The sequence below is a fragment of the Haliotis rufescens genome, unplaced genomic scaffold (genome assembly GCF_023055435.1).
Source record: "Haliotis rufescens isolate VD_foot unplaced genomic scaffold, xgHalRufe1.0.p SCAF_11, whole genome shotgun sequence".
NCBI classification, from domain to species: Eukaryota; Metazoa; Mollusca; class Gastropoda; order Lepetellida; family Haliotidae; genus Haliotis; species Haliotis rufescens.
This window is the reverse complement of record NW_025963791.1, coordinates 17042884-17065187: the sequence shown is the minus strand read 5'-3', so window position 1 is coordinate 17065187 and position 22304 is coordinate 17042884. Positions and strand designations below refer to the sequence as shown.

Genomic DNA, 22304 nt, shown 5'->3' with positions numbered 1-22304 from the left:
TGGTGTACTGGGGACCTATCCTGCCACGCACTCCTCCCCATGAGGTACGGGGTGCTGGGGACCTATCCTGTCCCGCACTCCTCCCAGTGGTGTACTGGGGACCTATCCTGTCCCGCACTCCTCCCCGTGGTGTACTGGGGACCTATCCTGCCCCGTACTCCTCCCCATGGGGTACGGGGTGCTGGGGACCTATCCTGTCCCGCACTCCTCCCAGTGGTGTACTGGGGACCTATCCTGCCACGCACTCCTCCCCATGAGGTACGGGGTGCTGGGGACCTATCCTGTCCCGCACTCCTCCCCGTGGTGTACTGGGGACCTATCCTGTCCCGCACTCCTCCCCGTGGTGTACTGGGGACCTATCCTGTCCCGCACTCCTCCCAGTGGTGTACTTCGGACCTATCCTGTCCCGCACTCCTCCCAGTGGTGTACTGGGGACCTATCCTGCCCCGTACTCCTCCCCATGGGGTACGGGGTGCTGGGGACCTATCCTGTCCCGCACTCCTCCCAGTGGTGTACTGGGGACCTATCCTGCCACGCACTCCTCCCCGTGGTGTACTGGGGACCTATCCTGTCCCGCACTCCTCCCCGTGGTGTACTGGGGACCTATCCTGTCCCGCACTCCTCCCAGTGGTGTACTGGGGACCTATCCTGTCCCGCACTCCTCCCCGTGGTGTACTGGGGACCTATCCTGTCCCGCACTCTTCCCAGTGGTGTACTGGGGACCTATCCTGCCACGCACTCCTCCCCATGAGGTACGGGGTGCTGGGGACCTATCCTGTCAAAAATGAATTACTTATTCATGCATATGTATGTTTTGTGTACAGAAAATGCGAATATTGAAAGCTCTGAAAGGACGGCCATAAGAGTCCTAAGGATACAAGAGTTATTGCCCGTTGAACGATATCTTCTGAAACATCCGTAAAATATCTAAAATTGTAATTCATTATTTTAGGGAGTACTGAACGCGATTATATCTCAAGATATTGCTTGAATAAAGATCCCAATCAGACAAGTACTACAATCTGACAGCATGAACGGACATTCTGGAGATTCCACTTCCACCAGCAAACCGTATAATTCTAACAATCTATTCCTCTAAAAAAATAATAATTAGACATTCATTTTTTAATAACATTTTATTCATAAAATAGATATATCCTCCAGGAAACGATCACTACCAAATGGAAAGCACTGGTCTCTACACAAGGCATGTGTTCAAGCATATATCTGCTATTTGCATATTGTTATTTAAAGAACAAATTTACACAACTTACTAAAGTATTACATAACATATTAGTTGAATATTTAGGACATTCTGCATTTTATTTCAGCATCTTTGAAAATGGAAACAGATTAATTTATTGGATACCAATTCATCTTAATGTTCAGAATTCTCATAAATAAGCTAATGAATGAATCTGGATCAGTACTATCTGACAGATATCTGCACTATAAAATAAATACAATGTACTGATGTAAATGAGTATTTTGTTTTCAATTGAAACGCTCCATGTTCACCAAGACATTGTTGTTACCCAGACCAGGAACTACTCAATACAGACACAGGAACAGTCGGCTACAACCAAACCATTTCTCATCTCTAGGAGAGGTGATTATTGTTATTGTTCACATAAATAACAATCTATTTGAGTCTGAGGGTAATTAGTACTGTGTTTCTTATATTGGGAGCTGAACATAATTTAAAGATTGCTCGCAAGTAGCAAGAATATGACATTGAACCATTGCAATGAAAACAAAAATAAACAGAAAACAAAAGTAAACATAAACAACTAAAAAATAAATGCACAACATCAAAGAAGGACTAATAACTATGGGACTTAGGACTGCATGACATCCTACTGGGTGGGGTGCTTCATTCTACTGACATTCCCATGCATGTTGTGTTTCTGTACCATCAGTCACAGACATCTGTCCAAATACTTCAGAAGCGCCAGCATCCTAAAGGTTTTAATAAATAAACATTGACCAGGAAAACATTGATCCATATAATATATACTGAGACATTTTGAAAACATATTCGATTTTTTATAATATGTACAAAATGGCCACAAAAATCAAATTAAGTTGTTCTGGGTATTTAGGCAAGAGTTAATCAAATACAACGATGTCCTCGTATGGGTTTGATATTATTTGATGTGTTTGGAGATGGACATTAGCACAAAAACACATCTTTTCTGATGTCGAGTTAAAGTTGATTATGTGTTTTTCTGTGTTTCAGTACATATAGGTCATCATGATGCCTCTGCCAAACTGTAAATGATGATCAAGCAAAAGTAGACAAGAAATCAGGAAGGTATGACTACAAAAAATGTTGAAAGAAAAGGTATTTCAAATCAATGTACACATTCTTGTTGTGCATTCATCTCTGAAAGTAGCAACTCACTCTCTGCAAAGTTACCAGACCACATAAAATGTTCCCAGTCCAGAATTTTCTAATGAACAAAAGCAAGAAAAGGGTAAACATAAAAATTGTACTGTTAAGTGTAAGTTCTTAGAAAATAACAATAAACTGGTGGATTGTCAACTTAGTAACTTTAACCCCTGACTATCAACCTTTCAAAACTGAACGTCTGTCAGTGAAAAAGACTCATGGACGACTGTCGGACAGGCAGTTATTTTAAACACTGTCTTTACCAAAAATATTTAAAATGGAGAGAATATGTTAATTGTGAACACAGTATAGAAATGGTGACCATGGTTGGTCTGCCCACCATTGTCAAGTTGGGTGATGGTATAAACAGTCATGATGACCTCATGATTCTAATATAAGCACACATTTAAGCCCACTTGGACAGTATGTTGTTAAAGTTCAACAAACATCCTACATAGAATGGCAAAAAGGAAACTGAATCCATTCACAAAAATAAAAAGTCAGTGATATCTCCAGGAAATAATGCTTTATAAACTAAACAATATCATATTCACAAAACAAAAATAGTGTATATCTTTCGAAGCTCAAAAAGTATTGTTCTGGGGCTCAAGATTCACATCCTCAACTGACAAAACCTTTTCTCCCTTTAAGAGACAATAACAAACAAAGTACATACTTTGCTAGGTAAAGACTAACCAGTAGCCTGCTCTCTTTTTTTATCCATCAATATTCCTCTTCTCATAATCTCAACATCAAAAAATGATTAGTATCAAATAAATAAGTAAATATCTTTTATGAATGCAAATGAAATTTCAGTCAATAGTCATGAAAAAAACTGTAAAGATGATGTGATGTATTGTGAGTGAATAGTTTCTGCACCCAGCCGTCAAGGCTTGAACAAGACTTAATTCCTTTGGACATTCATCACCACTCGCCCCTTTCCGTGACCTGCAAGAAGACTTGTTCCCCTATCAATGAATGTTATGTGCTAAAATACAACAAACCATTCAGAAAGCGCATATGACTTCAAGTACTTCAGGCCAAGAATCCCTCTGGAATCATTTTTTAATTTTCATATGTCTTGCATAAAAAAAATGTACCCAACATACAGCTAAATGTGTTCAAACATGCTGTATAATACCACAAGTCCTGATGTGTTTTAAAAAGAATCTGGACAAAATATATATGGGGAAAATATACCCGAGTCATTACGCAGTGAGTTGACAATTCTTTTAGCTATGCTTGTTTGCGCTAGATGGAGCCCAGTTGCAAAAAATGGCCAGGAGAGGGGCATGAGTCGCTATTCGGCTTGTCCCAGAATAACACGAGTTGGTCACGAATGTCCAGTGGAGTGACAACCATGCTCACGCTAATACCTTAACACTCTGATAGATAACTCAGCCTCATAACTTATGTAACGATAGTTCTTAAGACTTACGATAGATAAGTAGTGTAATGATTCCGTAGTTCATGAGATCTACGATAGACAACTTGAGTACTGATAGTCTATTAGACACACTGCAGATAACTAGTGTAATGACAAGTTCTGTAGACTTACGATAGATGACTTGTACGATAGACAACGAGAGTACTGATAGTCCATTAGACACACGGCAGATAACTAGTGTAATGACAAGTTCTTTAGACTTACGATAGATGACTTGTACGATAGACAACTAGATTACTGATAGTCCATTAGACACACGGCAGATAACTAGTGTAATGACAAGTTCTTTAGACTTACGATAGATGACTTGTACGATAGACAACGAGAGTACTGATAGTCCATTAGACACACGGCAGATAACTAGTGTAATGACAAGTTCTTTAGACTTACGATAGATGACTTGTACGATAGACAACGAGAGTAATGATAGTCCATTAGACACACGGCAGATAACTAGTGTAATGACAAGTTCTGTAGACTTACGATAGATGACTTGTACGATAGACAACTAGATTACTGATAGTCCATTAGACACACGGCAGATAACTAGTGTAATGACAAGTTCTTTAGACTTACGATAGATGACTTGTACGATAGACAACGAGAGTAATGATAGTCCATTAGACACACGGCAGATAACTAGTGTAATGACAAGTTCTTTAGACTTACGATAGATGACTTGTACGATAGACAACTAGAGTACTGATAGTCCATTAGACACACGGCAGATAACTAGTGTAATGACAAGTTCTTTAGACTTACGATAGATGACTTGTACGATAGACAACTAGAGTACTGATAGTCCATTAGACACACGGCAGATAACTAGTGTAATGACAAGTTCTTTAGACTTACGATAGATGACTTGTACGATAGACAACGAGAGTACTGATAGTCCATTAGACACACGGCAGATAACTAGTGTAATGACAAGTTCTTTAGACTTACGATAGATGACTTGTACGATAGACAACTAGATTACTGATAGTCCATTAGACACACGGCAGATAACTAGTGTAATGACAAGTTCTTTAGACTTACGATAGATGACTTGTACGATAGACAACTAGATTACTGATAGTCCATTAGACACACGGCAGATAACTAGTGTAATGACAAGTTCTTTAGACTTACGATAGATGACTTGTACGATAGACAACGAGAGTACTGATAGTCCATTAGACACACGGCAGATAACTAGTGTAATGACAATTTCTTTAGACTTACGATAGATGACTTGTACGATAGACAACGAGAGTACTGATAGTCCATTAGACACACGGCAGATAACTAGTGTAATGACAATTTCTTTAGACTTACGATAGATGACTGTCTTGCTTATCAAAGACAGTTTGATCAATTCCAGCATATGTAGTATATTTGGACATCATTCTGTAAAGAGCAAATTAACCAGTAGGATATGATGGTGTTGATAAACAATGATGGTATGTGCTGATTCACAGAATCAAGACTACATGTATTTTTCGGTATAAGATTGATCTGACCTAGAGACTCATTTGATTTGGATCTGCATTTAATCCTCACATTTTCTACGGCAATGCAAAAAGGAGACAGAAAAGTGATGACAAGGTTTTAATACAACCTAGGACCCTAGCCTGGTGATGCTTCGGTCCTGTACTGAGATCGGTACACGATGAGTTACACAAACATACAGACAGAACAACACTGCTCAGAGTGGGGATAACCTGGGTATAACTTCGTCTCAACATACAAATAGGGGAATTTGAAATTGCTCTCAAATCACCTGTATATTGTAACCATATCTCCAAAAGCACTATGGGATTCAGATATGGGATTCAGAAGTGGAATTCACATATGGGATTCAGATATGGGATACATATGTGGGACTCATATAATTGACCAAGACTGCCATGTCAAATATCGACATAATGGTCAGAAAATAAAAGGACTGTCAACCTACACATTGTGTACGACTGAAACAGAAACAAAACAGACTCTTCATGTATTATTGACTGTTCAAAACTCATCTGAAAATACAGCCAATCCTAGTTGAACATTTCAAATTTCATACACAAAAATAAAAAAAATCTAATAAAGATCTATTTTCAGAAAATTCACCTCAGATCTCACCCAAGCAAAGTTTTTTTTATTATCTTAAACATGCCTTCTGTCTCTTGCCATCCTAACCAGGATAATCGGTGAGACACAGAAAAACATTTGGCCTGGCCTTGAAGGGAAATATCTTGTGACATCAACCATTATATTGGCATGATATGATTATGTTCCGGGATATATACAGTCCCGTACACATAATAATAATAAGTAATAGAAGAAGAAAAAGAGATAATATTCTATCAAAATCAGAGATTCTCTTTACCTCAATTGTAAAGTCAATAAGAAAATAAACAGGACTGAACGCATAATATAAAAAAAACTACCCTCAAACAGAAATAAACACCATCAAAATTATCTTTTTCTGAATTGTAAAATCATTAAGGAAACTAAACTGTTCCAAGATATGTCTGTGATATGATATGAATACAGCAATCAATATATATTGTCAGCCAGCCTGCAGCACACGACATTAAGACTGGATAGGCTTCGGATCCTCCCAGGGAAACTCGGAACGTCCGAAGTGGCCATAGCTGGCAGTCTTCTGGTAGATAGGTCGACGGAGATTCAGTTCACTGAAAAGGTAACACAAGAGATGTACACAGTGTGTTCTGTAGCCTGTAGATGCAGTCGAGTAGGATTAGTGCAGGTGGGGGTGGTGTAGAGGAAAGAAGTGAAGAGAATTTTTCTTTAAATAGATCACACTGATCGACTAGCTGGAGATGACACCACCAAATGTTAAACAGACTTTGTTCACACAAGTGACTGACCTATTCTCCCTTTTGCATAACCTTACACTTTTTCAACCTTCTCTTACTAATAAGAATTAGGGGAAAAAAGAAGAACTTATAATCAACGAAGGATAACAGACAACCTATTCCAAAAAGAATTACTCTTGAATGTCCCTGGCTAAGGCTATAGAGTACATGTGTACTCCACTTGGAAAAGATAGTCCTTAATGTCTTTGAACCCATGTTGACAACTTGTAAATTCCAGTCCTTAACTCCTTGTTGCAGCTACCTGCTACAGTTGCAGCCTCTGTGCTCCAGTAATTAAATCATTATGATGACCTCATGCTATTGTTGCTGCAAATAATTCTGAGCCAGAAATTCACTGGCCATACTGAATGTGGACAAGTGAAACTAATGCAAATATAGTTAAAAAATAGTTCAAATATAGTTCAAATATACTATTATTATAATTAAAATTACAGAAAAAGTATATATCCATCATAACAAGGAGTGGACGAAATCCTGAATCTGTTGATGGATGTTGGAGTTCATTGATTCTACTACCAGAACCAAAAGATTGTAATGATGTCTCCATTACGTAATATGGTAGCTATATCAGAAAGGACGAGATAAACAAGTGGTCAAGAGTGTGAGCAACGCCCCTGTGAAATCATGTCACTTACTTAATAATATTTCCAGGTCGCAGGTCAAAGTTTTTCTTGACAATGTCACACAACTCATTCATATTTTTGGAAGATGTGCCGTAGTCAAACACAGTCACCGATACTGGTTCCGCCACACCAATGGCGTAGGACACCTGAAACACACATATTCTACATCTACACATATAGCAAAGCATCGAGGATACATGATGGAATGTTTCATAATGCCACAGTCAGCACTTCTCCAGCACCATGACAATGGTCAGGCATGAAAGACACACAATGAGCCAGGTCATACACAGTACACGACCACATGTAACCACTCTTACAAGCATGAGATGATGGGGGTCTATTCTCACATGGAAACCTCACAGCTGCTGGTATGACGCGTCTCCCCGAGGTAAGGGAGGTAACTGACTGTAAAAATTTCCACCCTGGTATGAAGTTGGTTGGTTGGTTTGTTGTTTAATGCTGCATTCAGCAATTTTCCAGCTATATTAAGGGCGGTCTGTAAATAATCGAGTCTGGACCAGACAATCCAGTGACTGACATCATGAAGATCGATTGGGATCGATGATATGCATCAACCAAGTCAGCGAGTCTGACCACCCGATCCCATTAGTCGCCTTTTACAACAAGCATACACGCCTTTTACGTCAAGCTTGGCCCTGGTATGAAGAGGTTATTGTATCACTCAGTGGATATAACATAAATATATGGATATAACATAAATATATGGATATAACATAAATGTATGGATATAACATAAATTGCAAACAGGGAGACTCCAATATGATTTTTAATAATGAATTATAACATGATATCTTGTCTTGTTATCAGCAATATTTCAGCTGAATGAAGGAAGCTGGTAAATAATCAATTGCAGACAAACCAATGATTGATATGAAAAGATATACATACACAGTAACATGCAATCACCATGTCACCGAGTCACACTACCGGATCCAATGAGTTGCTTTGTACTGCAAGCATAAGTTGCTAGGGACCTATGCTAATCCTAAGTCCCCAAGGTGAGATCTAACCCTAAACAAAGTGAGTGAGTGAGTGATAGAGTGAGCGAGTGAGTGAGTTGGGTTAACCCCTTAAACATGTTGAATGAACAGTATTCCAGTATCATGGCGTGTCTCATTAATGTCTGAGGAAAGCCAGAAGTTATGCAAGTCTTAGACATGTTAGATGTTTACCACTTTGGTGAAAACCAAGAGCACAGGTATGGTGCTGACAAACCTAGAACATTATTGGGGTGAACCAGGATTTGAACCCACGATTATAGGTTCCTGGCTTGTCCAAGGGACGTAACTCTGCACAGCGAAAAGAGAATTATAGACAAGATAGAGGCACAAGCCTACAACTGGCTGTAACCAGACTGACCTGGACAAGAACTCGCTTGCAGAGTCCGGCCTTGACGAGTGACAGTGCCACCCAGCGAGCAGCGTACGAACCACAACGGTCAATCTTGGTTGGATCCTTTCCAGAGAGTGACCCCCCACCATGAGCTCCCCATCCTCCATACGTGTCAACGATGATCTTCCTGCCGGTGAGTCCTGCGTCACCCTGAAGCAAGGAAACAATCTGTGAGTCAGTAGGGTTGGCATAACGCTGCTTTGAACAATACCACAGTTCTATCACAGTGATGAGGAAAGAATGTCTGACATGATTAGAGGTGTAATGATACGTTTGGGTCGCGAAACAATATGTTTCCCGATACAATGTGTGCAATACGATTCATATCCCGATACAGCACTTTTATTTTATAAATTGGTCTTCTTTCTTTTTGCAGATGAATCTCAACCCTGAATCATTTGTTTTCAATTTTAAGGGATCAAGAAACGGAATTGTAGGACAGAAACATAGTTGAGGGCACTGTGAATATTCTTCTATTTAAAGCCAACCAAGAAATACAACAGAAGTAGATTAAGCTCATTTGTATTACAATGTAGTGACGACACTTTGTAGCTGCCTGCCTATTTTCAAGTGACCACTAAGATCTTAAGTGATCTATATGGTATCTCTTCTGTGTAAAGCAGCTCTCACAAAGTGTGAGAGCCCCTTAACATGTTAAATACCAATTGTACACTTCTAACTCAATGAACTTATTACCAGTTTGGCTGGTTATTTGATTTGTGCTATATAAACATGATAAGGGATATCCTGAACAGGAGAATTGGTCTAATACAACCAATATTATCAAATTTATCAGATTGTTTGTTTGTCGTTTAACGCCGCACTCAACAATATTGATGACATGCATCCATCAAGTCAGTGAGCCTGACCACCCGATCCCGTAAGTCGCCTCTTACGAAAAGCAAAGTCGCCTTTTACAGCAAGAATGGGTTGCTGGAGACCTATTCTACCCCGGATCTTAACGGGTCAAACTTTATCAGAAGCTGATCTATGACTAGGGCCATGTTTCCCAAAGCAGTCTTTGCATCACAGATACCTCAACTCCCATATTTCAACATACATTTACGATGGTCGCTAAAGTTGCCTTTATGAGAGAAGCCCATCAGCAGACCTTGCTATCTCTGACTGATTTTGCTGGTTGGTGACCGGTGTTGTTCAAGCACCGTTTCACCATCAACTGTGGTCAAGACTCATTCATACTTGTAGGAATTTGTGAAAGAAGTCCCAGACCAGTCTGGTTGGTTGGTTGTTTAACGCCGCACTAAGCAATATTCCAGCTATATGACGGCGGTCTGTAAATAATTGAGTCTGGACCAGACAATCCAGTGATTAATATCATGAGCATCGATCCATGCAATTGGGATCGATGACATGCATCAACCAAGTCAGCGAGCCTGACCACCCGCTCCCGTTAGTCGCCTCTTACGACAAGCATAGTCGCCATTTACAGCAAGCATGGGTTGCTGAAGACCGATTCTACCCCGGAATCTTCACGGGTCCCAGACCAGTCTGAGTCACTGTCATGTGACTTTAGACCAACAATTGACCACTTTGGCTAGTTTTCAAACTTGACCATTTTTTGTTTTATAGGAGGCCAAACTGGTGTGACTGTTGACAGAGGCTGCACCATTGTATAAGCTCAACAGGTCTGTAACCAGTTGCAGGGATCCAGATAATGTTTTAAGCCATTCAGCATGTTGAGTAATTATTCACATGTTATCATTCACATTGGTTATGTCATAGTTTTCTTTGGGTATTCAATATTCTTTTACTCCCTTGGATAAAGTTTATTATTCAAGTTTATAATTCCGTTAAAAATACTGTTTCAGATCATTTGTAATCTGTTCAGGTAATACCTCAGTGTGTCCCATGCCACATAAACACATAACACTGAAAGAGCTCCAGGTAAGCCGCGTATCTGCGTAAAATACGCATCAGAGATGCAGAAATATGCAGTAAAATAAAATCCAAGCGTATCAAATACAACAAAAACATTACAGATACGCTACAAAAATAAAACTTGTGCGTATCATCAAAATATTTTGTGAAGTAACCCTGCGTATACGATTAGCAAATCAGCAACTTATTTTGAAATTATAAACGGGCATTCCGTCAACCTTGCCGAACTCCACAATGACAGTTACATCATGATCATTTGCCATCACACTTTCTTGTGGAAGTATCATGGTATTTTTGAGTCCTATAAAGCTCTCGAACTAGATGAATAGTGTTTTTAAATATTTAACTTAAATACCTACATGTGTAAAAACTAGTGGGTAACAGAAATTTGAATACCCAGATAGACTTACTGATACCCAATGATTGTAAAATGCATGAGTAAAATACCCACAACACCAAAAGCTTATCTGGAGCCCTGACTGATAAGAGTCTCAGTAACTGTAAGCAGCTTTGTGCATCGTTCATTGGAGTGGAGGTCATGTATTCATGTTGTCAGCATTAGACCAGTAAATATAAGATAGCTACGCGATAAATCGCAAAGAAAAATGTAGAATGAAGCGTGGTTTATTTCATGAAAAAACATTGTTCTATCATGACATCATTTCTGGGGATTCGAACATGTGCTCGCAACTTGATGACATCTTAATTTGGAAGACGTTATTTTTGAGAGGGAAGTGTCTTTTGAGTTGTTCCCCATAGATGTAGCTGGGCAACATAGATAAACACAATGGCCGAAAGATCACTTGGATGGTTTATTCTCCCTGCAGTGTTTTAACATACGATAAACCACTCCAACGCATCATTTGTTTCTTAAACAAAGACTGATACAGAAACACAGGTACACAAGCTACATTAGGTTTTGTACAGTTTAGTTCCAATATTGGGTTTTTGGAATTTTTTATGCACATTGGACCGAACAACTCAAAATTAACTGGATTAATGACTTATTTTGTGTATTTTACGAAAATACTCAGTTTATGTGGTGCTCTGAGCTTGAGATCTTGAACTGGCTGGACCAACTGCATGGAGTCCACGGAACCTATCCGATCAGTACAAGGAATCTTGACGTACCTGAGGCCCCCCAATGATGAACCTCCCAGACGGCTGGAGGTGAAAGATGGTCCTGTCGTCCAGATACTCCTCAGGAATGACCGATCGGATGACCTTGCTCATGAGGTCATCACGAAGCTTCTCCATGGTGACGTGATCATCATGCTGGATAGAGATGACCACTGTGTGGACGCGGATGGGGATGGTGGCGCCACCTTCCACTCTGTACTCCACAGTTACCTGTACACAGGGGCAAAGTACTGTACTTGGGAAATACCTGTGGTCATGTTTGGAATTGACTTGGAACCAAAAATGTGTTTCATTAATGTCTATTATACAAGTATCCGTAATAAAATCTGTGAAGAAAGAGACCATATGATACAGTGTTCCCTCGCTATTGCACTCTTCAACATAGCACTAACTCGCTTATAGCGCAAGGCAAAGCATTGCTCCAAAAAGTTACTTACATTTTTGATAAACTCAAGTTTTCCAGTCATGCCAATGTCACAATGTTTTCCCCATCTCAAAAGACCTATCAGCTGATCACTGCGATCCCGTAACACCGGAAATACCAGTTAACAAATCCGAAATGAAGTAAGCAGTTAATCCCATTATTATACTAACTGGTTATAAAAAGGTGTTCATTGTTTATCTGGACTAATGTTTGCAATATATTTCATTAATTTTATTCAAAATTTCATTCAATAATTCTTTACCATAAGAACACGGTTGGTGTGTCATCATGGTTGATCATCTGCACATTTGGTCACTTAACATGTATTATACTCCATAAAAGGCAAAATCAGATTGTAATGTTGCAATCAAATAAACCACAAATAAAATATCAATTAGTTTATATTAAAACTGTCATTTGTCATGGAATATATGCTGAATGAAAATTTAATTTTTCATAAGTGAACTTCACACCGATTTGAAATTCTGCGCTGGACAAAGGCTTATAAAAACAAGTCATCACCCAACTCTAACAGGTGTTTCCTAGATACCTGCAGTAAAGGCTACACACAGAGGCCCAGTGCCTCCCACAGCCTGTGGGAAAGTCCCCAGACCCAGGGCAGAGATTGTCCCAGGGTAGTGCTGGAACCTTCACTATATCCCTGTACACAGCTGTGAAGCCTTTGGCTGAGCTGGGGAGGGTGAAGGCTTGTCACATGACAAGACATGCAGGTAGCAAGACAAGTGCTTGCCAACACAATGGGGCTTAGTCCAAGGAAACACCTGTTTTGGTTTTTATAAACTTCTTTGTGTTTTTTAATTCAAATCTTGCCCAACAAAACATGATCAACATAGCGTTTCCAATCTAGCTATAAAATGTCAAGTATACCTGTGTTTTGGAATCAGGTCTTGCCCATGAAAGCTGACCATTTCTGCGGAGTTCAGCCATTTTGGAATTTAGTTGATGTGACAGTATCACTGTAAGTGGCATGCACTCATCAGTTTCATTTGTGGCGTAGCCGAACATCAGTGCCTGGAAATAGGATCATCCAACAGTTTCATACAGTCAACAACCTTCTCAAAGACATGTAGAACATTTCTCTGGACCAGACAAACCAACCTGCGAAGATAGGGTTAGAATCAAATCTTAGAATCTTAAGCAATATTCCAGCAATATCACGGTGGGGGACACCAGAAAATGGACTTCCTTCCATTGGGGAGAAGAGGAGAGGAGACGATTGTCCTAAGCTAATACAAAGATGTGACAAGTCTTGAACTTACAGTATCAGTTGATGGGGCATTGATATCCATGGAATTGTACATCCCATTTTGTACATCTGTTGATGGTACATGATCCTCTACAGCTAGCAGGACATTGCATGTGCTGTAGTCAAACCCTGCAACAAAGCGCAGTACAAGTTTGTGCTTTGCTGATTGAGCATGTTGAGTGACAGCAGCCTAAATCTACTGACCATCTAAAAGGTCCTTGTCATAATACAATGGCATCCACATGATCAGTGCCTTGTATATTCATATCTGACATTGTCATTTTCATTAAACTAAACAGCTACTTCACAACAAAACATATAATCACAGAGAAAGTAAACACATCAAACTGTTATCTGATCAAAAGCATAGTACGATCTTGACCACTGCAAATATCCAACTATATCAATGGTGTCAATGGCAACAAATTCAGATATCTTTGTCATGTTAATAATTCAAGAACATAATTTGCCTTTTTTATCTTTCCCATCTACCATGCCCTTTGACAAGGATTTTTCACAAAAAAAACTTTTAACCAAGAAATAAAAAATGCCTTGCCTACCCAAGCATGTTCATTATGGTACTTGGTCATGTTTAGGTGACACCAATATGAAACAGTGACTCTAATCTATATGTTTGCATTTAACCTATAACCAATAACAATTACCATATTCGTAATAAGCGCCCTGCTCTAATAAGCGCCTACTGCGATATTTGATAACATATTGGCTAGTGAACAATCCCAATTAGCACCCCTTCCGATTGATCAATGTACACAAGCCTTATTTACTCATGTATAATATGCACTCGGGTGTTAAATGCACCCTTAATTACGTGCAATTATATTCTGATGTGTATAATACGCACAGACTTTTCTTTTGTGTCATTTCAGGCTGTCAGCATAAACCATGAAATTCAACCAAAATTATATTCTAATAAGAGCCCCCTATTTCTAATTTTGAGAGCGCCCTAGGCGCTTATTACGTCGAATACGGTATGTAAATCTAACTGTCCTATACCATGTATACAGCTCCAAAGACATAAAACTATTATTGCATCATAATTAAACATTCATAGCAAGAAAAGGAGAAAAATGATGCACTATAATTGTTGCGTGTACCTACCCTTAGTTGAAGTGTCGTAGCCTATGTGTTGGACAGTATCCCTGATGACTTGCTGGTAGTTAGTTTCTGCCTTGGACACAATGTCTCCACACACAAACACCATGCCCGTCTTGGCGGCAGTTTGACAGGACACCCGGGAGAATGGGTCCTCGGCCAGATGAGCATCCAGGACAGCATCACTGATCAGGTCACAGATCTTGTCTGAAATGTCACAGTTGTTAAGTTGGGACTGATGTAAAGGGGACTAGGCTTTGACCAACTGCCAACTTTCTCAGCATCATCAGGGGCGGTCGGGTAGCCTAGTAGTTAAAGCGTTTGCTCGTCACGCCGAAAACCAGGGTTCGATTCCCGACATGGGTACAATGTGTGAAGCCCATTTCTGGTGTCCCCCACCATGATATTGCTGGAATATTGCTAAAAGCGGCGTAAAACCATACGCACTCACTCAGCATCATCAGAAGATAATCATTCACAACTAGACATCAGTAGTGGGATGATACACCAATGCATCAGTAGATCACGTTATTTTCACTTCTCGGTACAAGTATCGATCACAGTCGCACACTAAGTACGACTAACATTAAACGTTTGCTTTGATAACTGTTACACCAAACAATAAATAGTAGTAAAATTTAGTAGTGAAAATGTTTTAAGAACTTGTCCAAAACATATTTTTCTGGTAATTTTCAAAAACGTTTTTTTGACATTTTAATAACTAGTCATGAAAAATAATTAAATGTGAGAGAATGCGTCTTTTACCATAGATCTATATTTATTCACTTCTCAGCAGTCTCTCTCACGCCCCCGCAAAATATGCGTGACTAAATGTAATTGCCTGTGACACTGTCTGTGATCAGCAACAAACAAATTTAAACATGAAATAGTTTCTGGCATGACATTTTAGCAATGTGTTGAAAACATTGTAATAACATGTTATGAAATAGTTTCGCCTATGCTATGGCATGATGCTCTTGAAAAACATCTCATAAACATTTAAATTACTTTTTGAAAAATTATAAAACATTTACACCTTATTCGGATTATTTTAAAGGGGCACTGATCTAACGGACTGGTTGTTGCCTTTGTTATTGTTTTCCCCCCGTGAGTACCCGGATGATACGCAACGCAACTGAGCATGACCAGAGACTGGGGTACCGTCTGCAAGGACAGCTAAATAAACTTGGAGGCTGGAGGCAATATTTGTTTTACGCATTTTTGAACACTGATTGGTTAACTATGATCTATAAAGATTTCGACAAAGGGCGCATGTTAATTCATTTCTTCAGCCTAAACAAAAAGACAAAAAGAACAGCGGAGCTCATCGGATGTCGTCATTTGGAAATACCCCAGATGGTTATAGTTTACTACTAAAAAAAGTATCCATGCAGTGAAAGCATTTTCGGATTTCGGCTTGCGTCGATAATACGATTACTACTCCCTTGTTGTCATCCACGTTTTCTCGTATAACCCTACACTTGTGTATTTGTCGTCATTCACTTGATGCTCAGTTAATGAATTTATTACAGGTACAATTAGTGGTAGCACCACTTATATTACCTGACAAAGATTCCCATTTGGCATTTATTGTGTCTGGGGTAATTATTCAATCTAAATCCAGGTTTGAAGTGAGGTGAAATGTGTGTTATGTAATATGCACGTGGCAGCCCAGCAAGAGATGAATGATCAGTTGATTTACTTTTTTTGTTAATCAACGGATCGTTCCTAGTCATCAAAGGATTAACAGAAAATACGTTGATTGATTAATCACTGTTATCTTGCACAGTGGATATGTCAAGAGTGAGTGTTTACATGTCTAGGTTTACTAAAACAAAGGGAATACACGCATATCATGGCGCGAAGTGCCGATGTAAAAACAACATACTTTGTTCAAAGGGTTAACTGATAATACGTTGATTGATTGATCATTGTTATCTATCACTCAATGGAATTTTTAGGAACCGTGGACGCTATGAAAATAGCTGTCACGTGGGCTTTCTCAGCCGACCATTGAGACTTGACACCTATGTAAAACACCTGAAACAATTCAAGCGATCAGTTGAGAAACGAACACGGGTTATAATATCCCGAAACGATATATATCTTTTAAGATATTTGATTGTTACTAAGACACATGACATCGAATAAGTTTCTTTGTACAGCTGCAGACGAGTGGGATATTGTTCCTTTGTGTGGATATTCACGGATACATTCCTCGAACAAGGAAGCTGCCTAAAACTTATACACATAAATTTGGTAGGTTGTAATTATGATATCTGCATTTTGTTTTCCTTCATTTGAACCGATTCGTTCTTGTTTCTCTACGTCTTGGTTGGGAAATTCTTCAATGCGCGATAGACGTTGTCACAGGTCTTTTCCTTTGTAAGCGTGTATATATTACCGTCAATTTGTAAAATGTGATTCTCTCAGGCAATTTATAAAATGTGTAAATATTTAAGTCATTTTGACTAAAAAATCTGTCCAGATTGATCAAGACGATCAAAAGGGCCTACAAACATCACAACAGATTATTATGTAGGATTAAAAGCCAAACAACTTAGAAATGTACTTTTCAACGTTACATTTTCAGTCTCTTCGTGATGACATTAAACATCAAAATGTTTGGAATTCGTTGTCATAATAATACAGATGGAAATGTTTTTCAGTCACTTTGTAAAATAACTGAATATTTAGACGTTTAATAAATTTGTTACACATTTGACAGTAAAAAAATATACACACTATAAAAAAAGCATATGCTCAGGTGAAATATATACTTTGTGTTGCAAGTCAAAATAGTGTAAACGAAAATTGCAAAATTACCAAGCAAGTGACTTATCAAAACTCCGTCCCCATTACCGATGCTACTCACAAAGATACCTACATTTCCTTATTATCTCGAAAACTGTATTTCATTTTGTTGATCAATGTGACCATACGCCCTTATTACTACCCATAAAAGTGACTAATGCGCTTACGAATGGCGCAGCAGAGGTCGCGAACTAGTCTAGATTTCTGCTATACATCCGGGTATTCACTGGGAAAAAACAATACCAAAGGCAACAACCAGTCCCGGGGAATTGCGTTAGATCAGTGCCCCTTTAATATGGGTACACAATGTATTTGAAACCCGATGATAACATTTCATTAAATATCTTCTGGCAACACATTTCTGCAACGTGTTGAAAACATTGTAATAACATGTTATGAAAAAATTTCGCATATGTTACAGCATGATGTTCTTGAATAACATTTTGAAAACATTTCAATAACATTTTGAAGTTGTAAAACATTTCCAAAACGTTAATAAAATGTTTTGACGAAAATAATTTTGAAAAACTATAATGAAACCTTTTGAAAACGTGAAAATGTTATGCGTAGATCTATGCACAGAAACCGAGGACCTTGATGGCATTGTTCATGCGTAGACAAAAACTTGAATACGTCTATTCTATAACGGTCTGTTTCTATGGATTATTGGATTCGCGGTCTACAGAAAGCGATATTAAATGCAAAGGTTATGTTACCTGGATGCCCCTCTCCAACTGATTCTGAAGTAAATAAAAACGTCTCTTCAGAATTTCGTTCAACACCAACAACTACATCCGACTTGGACGCCGCCATTTTTGACGTCATGTGACTTCAAACAAATGTTACAAAAGATTGAACAAATGTAAAACGAACAGATGGTAACTAGGTATTGATTACTATACATTACATTACAAATAGCAGCTGTTAAGAAACATACACAAATTGATTTCATAAGAAAGGATTGCTTATCAAGACACACACACACAGAGCAGATCCATGACTATAGTTTATGCTCCAGTGACAGTATATTGAAAGGACATTTTTCTGGTCTAGGCTACAACTAAGCGCCACCCCCGCCACCCCCGCTCCGTGAAAGTGGTTTACATTATCAGCCTTCACTTTTTAAGTTCTTGACTTTAGGAATATGATGGTGACGAAAATATTTGTCCAAATTTGAAATTAAATTTAAAAAAAAGAATATGTATTTATTTTTTAACACACGTCAGTAGTTCTCTGTAGCCCAGTCGTAATCTGTGTATTCCCTGATTCTTCGTGTGCGCTCAAGAGGACACAAAAACATAGGTTTTGAATAACGTGAAGCAAACATCCTTGGGATGCCAAGCGGCCAAACATTGTTCCCCCTTGAAGCACTTTATATATTGTGGAGAAAAAAAAGACTGAAAAACAAAACCTGTCACGGTATTTATCTTGATATCATTGAGGAATGTCCATTCACAGTCATCTGTAAGCCCTTTCACAACATCATTATTTATTTATTTATTTATTTATTTATTTATTTATTTATTTATTTATTTATTTATATTGGGTGTATTTTTCGCAGGATAACAAACACAAATTGTATACAATAGCAAAATTTCATTACAAATAAGCTTTTAATAAGAACAGTAGTATGTACATGATTACCAAATGTTATGCAGGTGATGAGCAACATGCAGTGATCCCGTGTATATGAGTCTATACGTAGAATATATAAAACCTTTAATTTGTCATTTGGATTACAAATTCGTAAAAATCGGAACATGTACATTGCAACCATAGCTCTATGACTGTTGCCACACTCGTGGTTTTTTTACTTTATGTAAACATTATACCCATGTTATTAACATACTAATAATTCGAATAGATGATTGGTCAAGTGAAGAAATATGTACATTGCTATATAATGTTGAGAACAAGACAATAATCTTGATGTCTCTCATTGTTCATGATGTTGGGGACATGACACCTTTGATATTTTCACGAGTGACACAATGTACAAAATTTCACGAGTGACACAATGTTTTCAGGAGTGACACAATGTTTTCAGATCACCAGATAAACAAACCAGTTTCCATGGAGAGCCAACTTTGTCTATAGAATGTACATGTGCTTTCTGAATAAACTTTGCCCGAAATGCGAAGTGTCTGTGTTTGTTTGTTTGTTGTTTAACGCCGCACTCAGCAATATTCCAGCTATATGACGGCGGTCTGTAAATAATCCAGTCTGGACCAGACAATCCAGTGATTGGCATCGTAAGCATCGATCCACGCAATTGAGATCGATGACATGCATCAACCAAGTCAGCGAGCCTGACCACCCGATCCCGTTTGTCGCCTCTTACGACAAGCCTAGTCGCCTTTTACGGCAAGCATGGGTTGCTGAAGACCTATTCTACCCCGGATCTTCACGGGTCTGTTTCTGTGAGAGAGACTAGCCGGGACTAGTCTGTCTTACAGATCCTGATACAAATATATATCAAATACAGCCCATGCAAGTCTATATAATGTTTGGCAAGTCTAGATAACTGCAGTATCAGCCTGAAAATGAAAAGAGTCACTGGGCTCCCTTTTATTACATTTTTATTAAGATAACTGAACAACTGTTTTTTTCTGGATGATATGTTCATTTCAGAGACTAGATGTTAGTCTAAGCTGGGACATAAAGTGTTATTTTAATCGAATGGGGAATTAAAGAACCGTTATGCAAACAAAAACTAAAAATGACATGCAAATAAATATGCATTCCTTATGTGTCGAAACCAGAAACCAGAATTAAAATAATATTGTTGCAATAGCATCAACAAGGTGCGGATACCCGGATAACCATGACAAAGTTAACGACACTCTCGGTTGATGTAATGTTTTGTGCAAAGGGGCACAACTCTAACTTTTATCTGGACAAAGCGAAAGTAAAATCCCTGAATATTTTTCGACACGGTCCAATAAAATCTTTAATCCTCAGGAAAATGTATACACCACGCCTAACAATATAACAGACCCACAGGCGCGTGACAGATTATGTACTCGTTCGTTGAGTCTTATTGATATGTAGAGTGTTCGCTGACGTATATGCGATCTGCAAGTGGTGTTGTTGACGATGTATGATAAATAGAAAGTGGCCTAGAAAGCAAACATAACACCCGGTCAACCTTTCGATGAATTGTTACCATAAATAATACGACACAGTTGAGGTATGCCAGCGTATGTAGCATAGCGCAGACCTGGTGACTCTCCTTGAGACAGCTGTCGGTACACATGCCTTGGTGTGTGGATGTTGACGCGGTGAACTCTGATAGTGTTTTGCGTAACAGAGATAAGTACTCACCTGTACACAGGTGTGACCGCTGACCAGTAGACTTAGTTGTAGTTTGACTGTCGTTAGTACACAGTACACGGGCATTGTGTTTTTGAAATACATGTATAACGTCCTATGCGCATGTGGAATGAACCCAAATAATTTACATTGCGAATTCCTACGGACGGAGAAAGGTACAACTTCCCGATTCAATGACATCATGTCGTATCATTCTCAACAATTACGCACTGTGACGTCATATGGCTTAAATTGACCAACCAGCGTTGAGCATCACTAAATGTACACGTGCATCATTTTATCCTTATGGATAATATTGCATGTTGCATAAAACTGGTAAAAAATAAATTTGTTTGATTATCTTCAATATAACATTGGATTCCATCTATTATATAGTCTTAGCGATTCCGAGCATGTGCAATGTTATGGCATCAGTAACATTCTTGGGTGAGGTGAAATGGGTGACGAGAGAGAGAGACACGCTTTGAACAATATTCCAGTTAAAATCACGGCGTGCCAGCGTAATGTAGGAGAAAAGCCCGAAGTGATGCAGGTCTCAGACGTTTTCCTGTGATGAAGCCTACGAGCACGGTTATGATGCTGACACATCTAAAAACATGTTTGGAGTTCTAACCCACGATCATAGTATCTTTTGTCCTCAAGGGACACAACTCTGCACAGCGAATTGCGGTCCCTAAGGCGACAAGGCCACCCGTGGCCCACTCCCTTGCTGGTATGAGATTGTGAGGTGAGGTGAAATAGGGTTTAACGTCGCGTCCAAGATTATTACACTTATATAGCGACAGGCATGTACGTGATTGTGTTTGTGTGACTGCTTGTACTAGTCCGGACTGATGCCGATTTATAGTGCTACCTCACTGAGAGACCATGCCACAGTTTAACATGAATACCCCACTCAGACACACTATACTGACTCTGAGCCGACCAGTCCTTGTTTTCGCCCCTTAATGCCGAGCGCCAGACAGGGTAGCAACAAGTACCATCTTTTAACGTCTTTTGGTATGACGCGGCCGGGCATCGAACCCAGGACCTTCCGCTCTCCGGGCGGACGCTCTACCACTAGACCACGGAGGCGGTCTGCTGGTATGAGAACGTGCATGTAGAGATTTAGTGTTATAGACTTTATTTGGTTGTAATATATATATATTCCAAACTAAATCTAAGATTCAGGATGTTATTCGAGTGGGGAATGGAAGAACAGCAGAATTTTCTCCGGTTCACGAAGAAATGCGCATGAGGCAAGATCCGGTTTTGACAGATGATATTGTGCTATTATATCATCGAAATACCACCACGTACAATTCAAGCTTTTACGTTTCATATCACAAAGGTACTTAAACACAAACAAAAACTGAAATGATATACAAATTAATTTGCATTTTATTTGACAAGGACGAAAATTGAAGTCCTTGTTTGCCCAAACATATTACTTGCTTGGTTTGTGTGAACACGGACATTATCAAGAGGTTGTGTGGATCTGACACTCCTGTAGATTTCTATATGTGCAGCAGCCAGACATACATTCATGGGTGTCCACAATAGAGTCAACACTGATTAATA

The 22304-nt window shown here is 39.0% G+C and overlaps 1 protein-coding gene across 2 annotated transcripts; it reads right to left on the bottom strand.

Annotated features, from left to right (window-relative positions):
• Positions 1 to 1491: 1491 nt before the first annotated feature.
• Positions 1492 to 20910, bottom strand: LOC124152036 (S-adenosylmethionine synthase-like). Of its 2 annotated transcripts, none has more exons than XM_046524777.2 (8): positions 20736 to 20910; positions 14604 to 14804; positions 13495 to 13610; positions 13103 to 13246; positions 11782 to 12000; positions 8719 to 8901; positions 7348 to 7481; positions 1492 to 6508 (listed from the first exon to the last, which is right to left on the bottom strand). In XM_046524777.2, the coding sequence occupies exons 2-8, from the start codon at positions 14704 to 14706 to the stop codon at positions 6406 to 6408; spliced, it is 1002 nt and encodes a 333-aa protein (XP_046380733.1). In that variant the 5' UTR covers positions 14707 to 14804; positions 20736 to 20910; the 3' UTR covers positions 1492 to 6405. The 2 variants fall into 2 exon arrangements, with proteins under 2 accessions (XP_046380733.1, XP_046380731.1); XM_046524775.2 differs by lacking the exon at positions 20736 to 20910 and adding an exon at positions 18128 to 18272.
• Positions 20911 to 22304: the final 1394 nt, after the last annotated feature.

Excerpts from the sequence above, each read along its gene's own strand:
- LOC124152036 (XM_046524775.2), bottom strand. The coding sequence starts at position 18,236 with ATGACGTCAAAAATGGCGGCGTCCAAGTCGGATGTAGTTGTTGGTGTT. Across the intron at positions 14,805-18,127 it reads AGTTGGAGAGGGGCATCCAG|ACAAGATCTGTGACCTGATC; the intron begins GTAACATAACCT and ends GTGACATTTCAG. Across the intron at positions 13,611-14,603 it reads CTACGACACTTCAACTAAGG|GGTTTGACTACAGCACATGC; the intron begins GTAGGTACACGC and ends GCTTTGTTGCAG.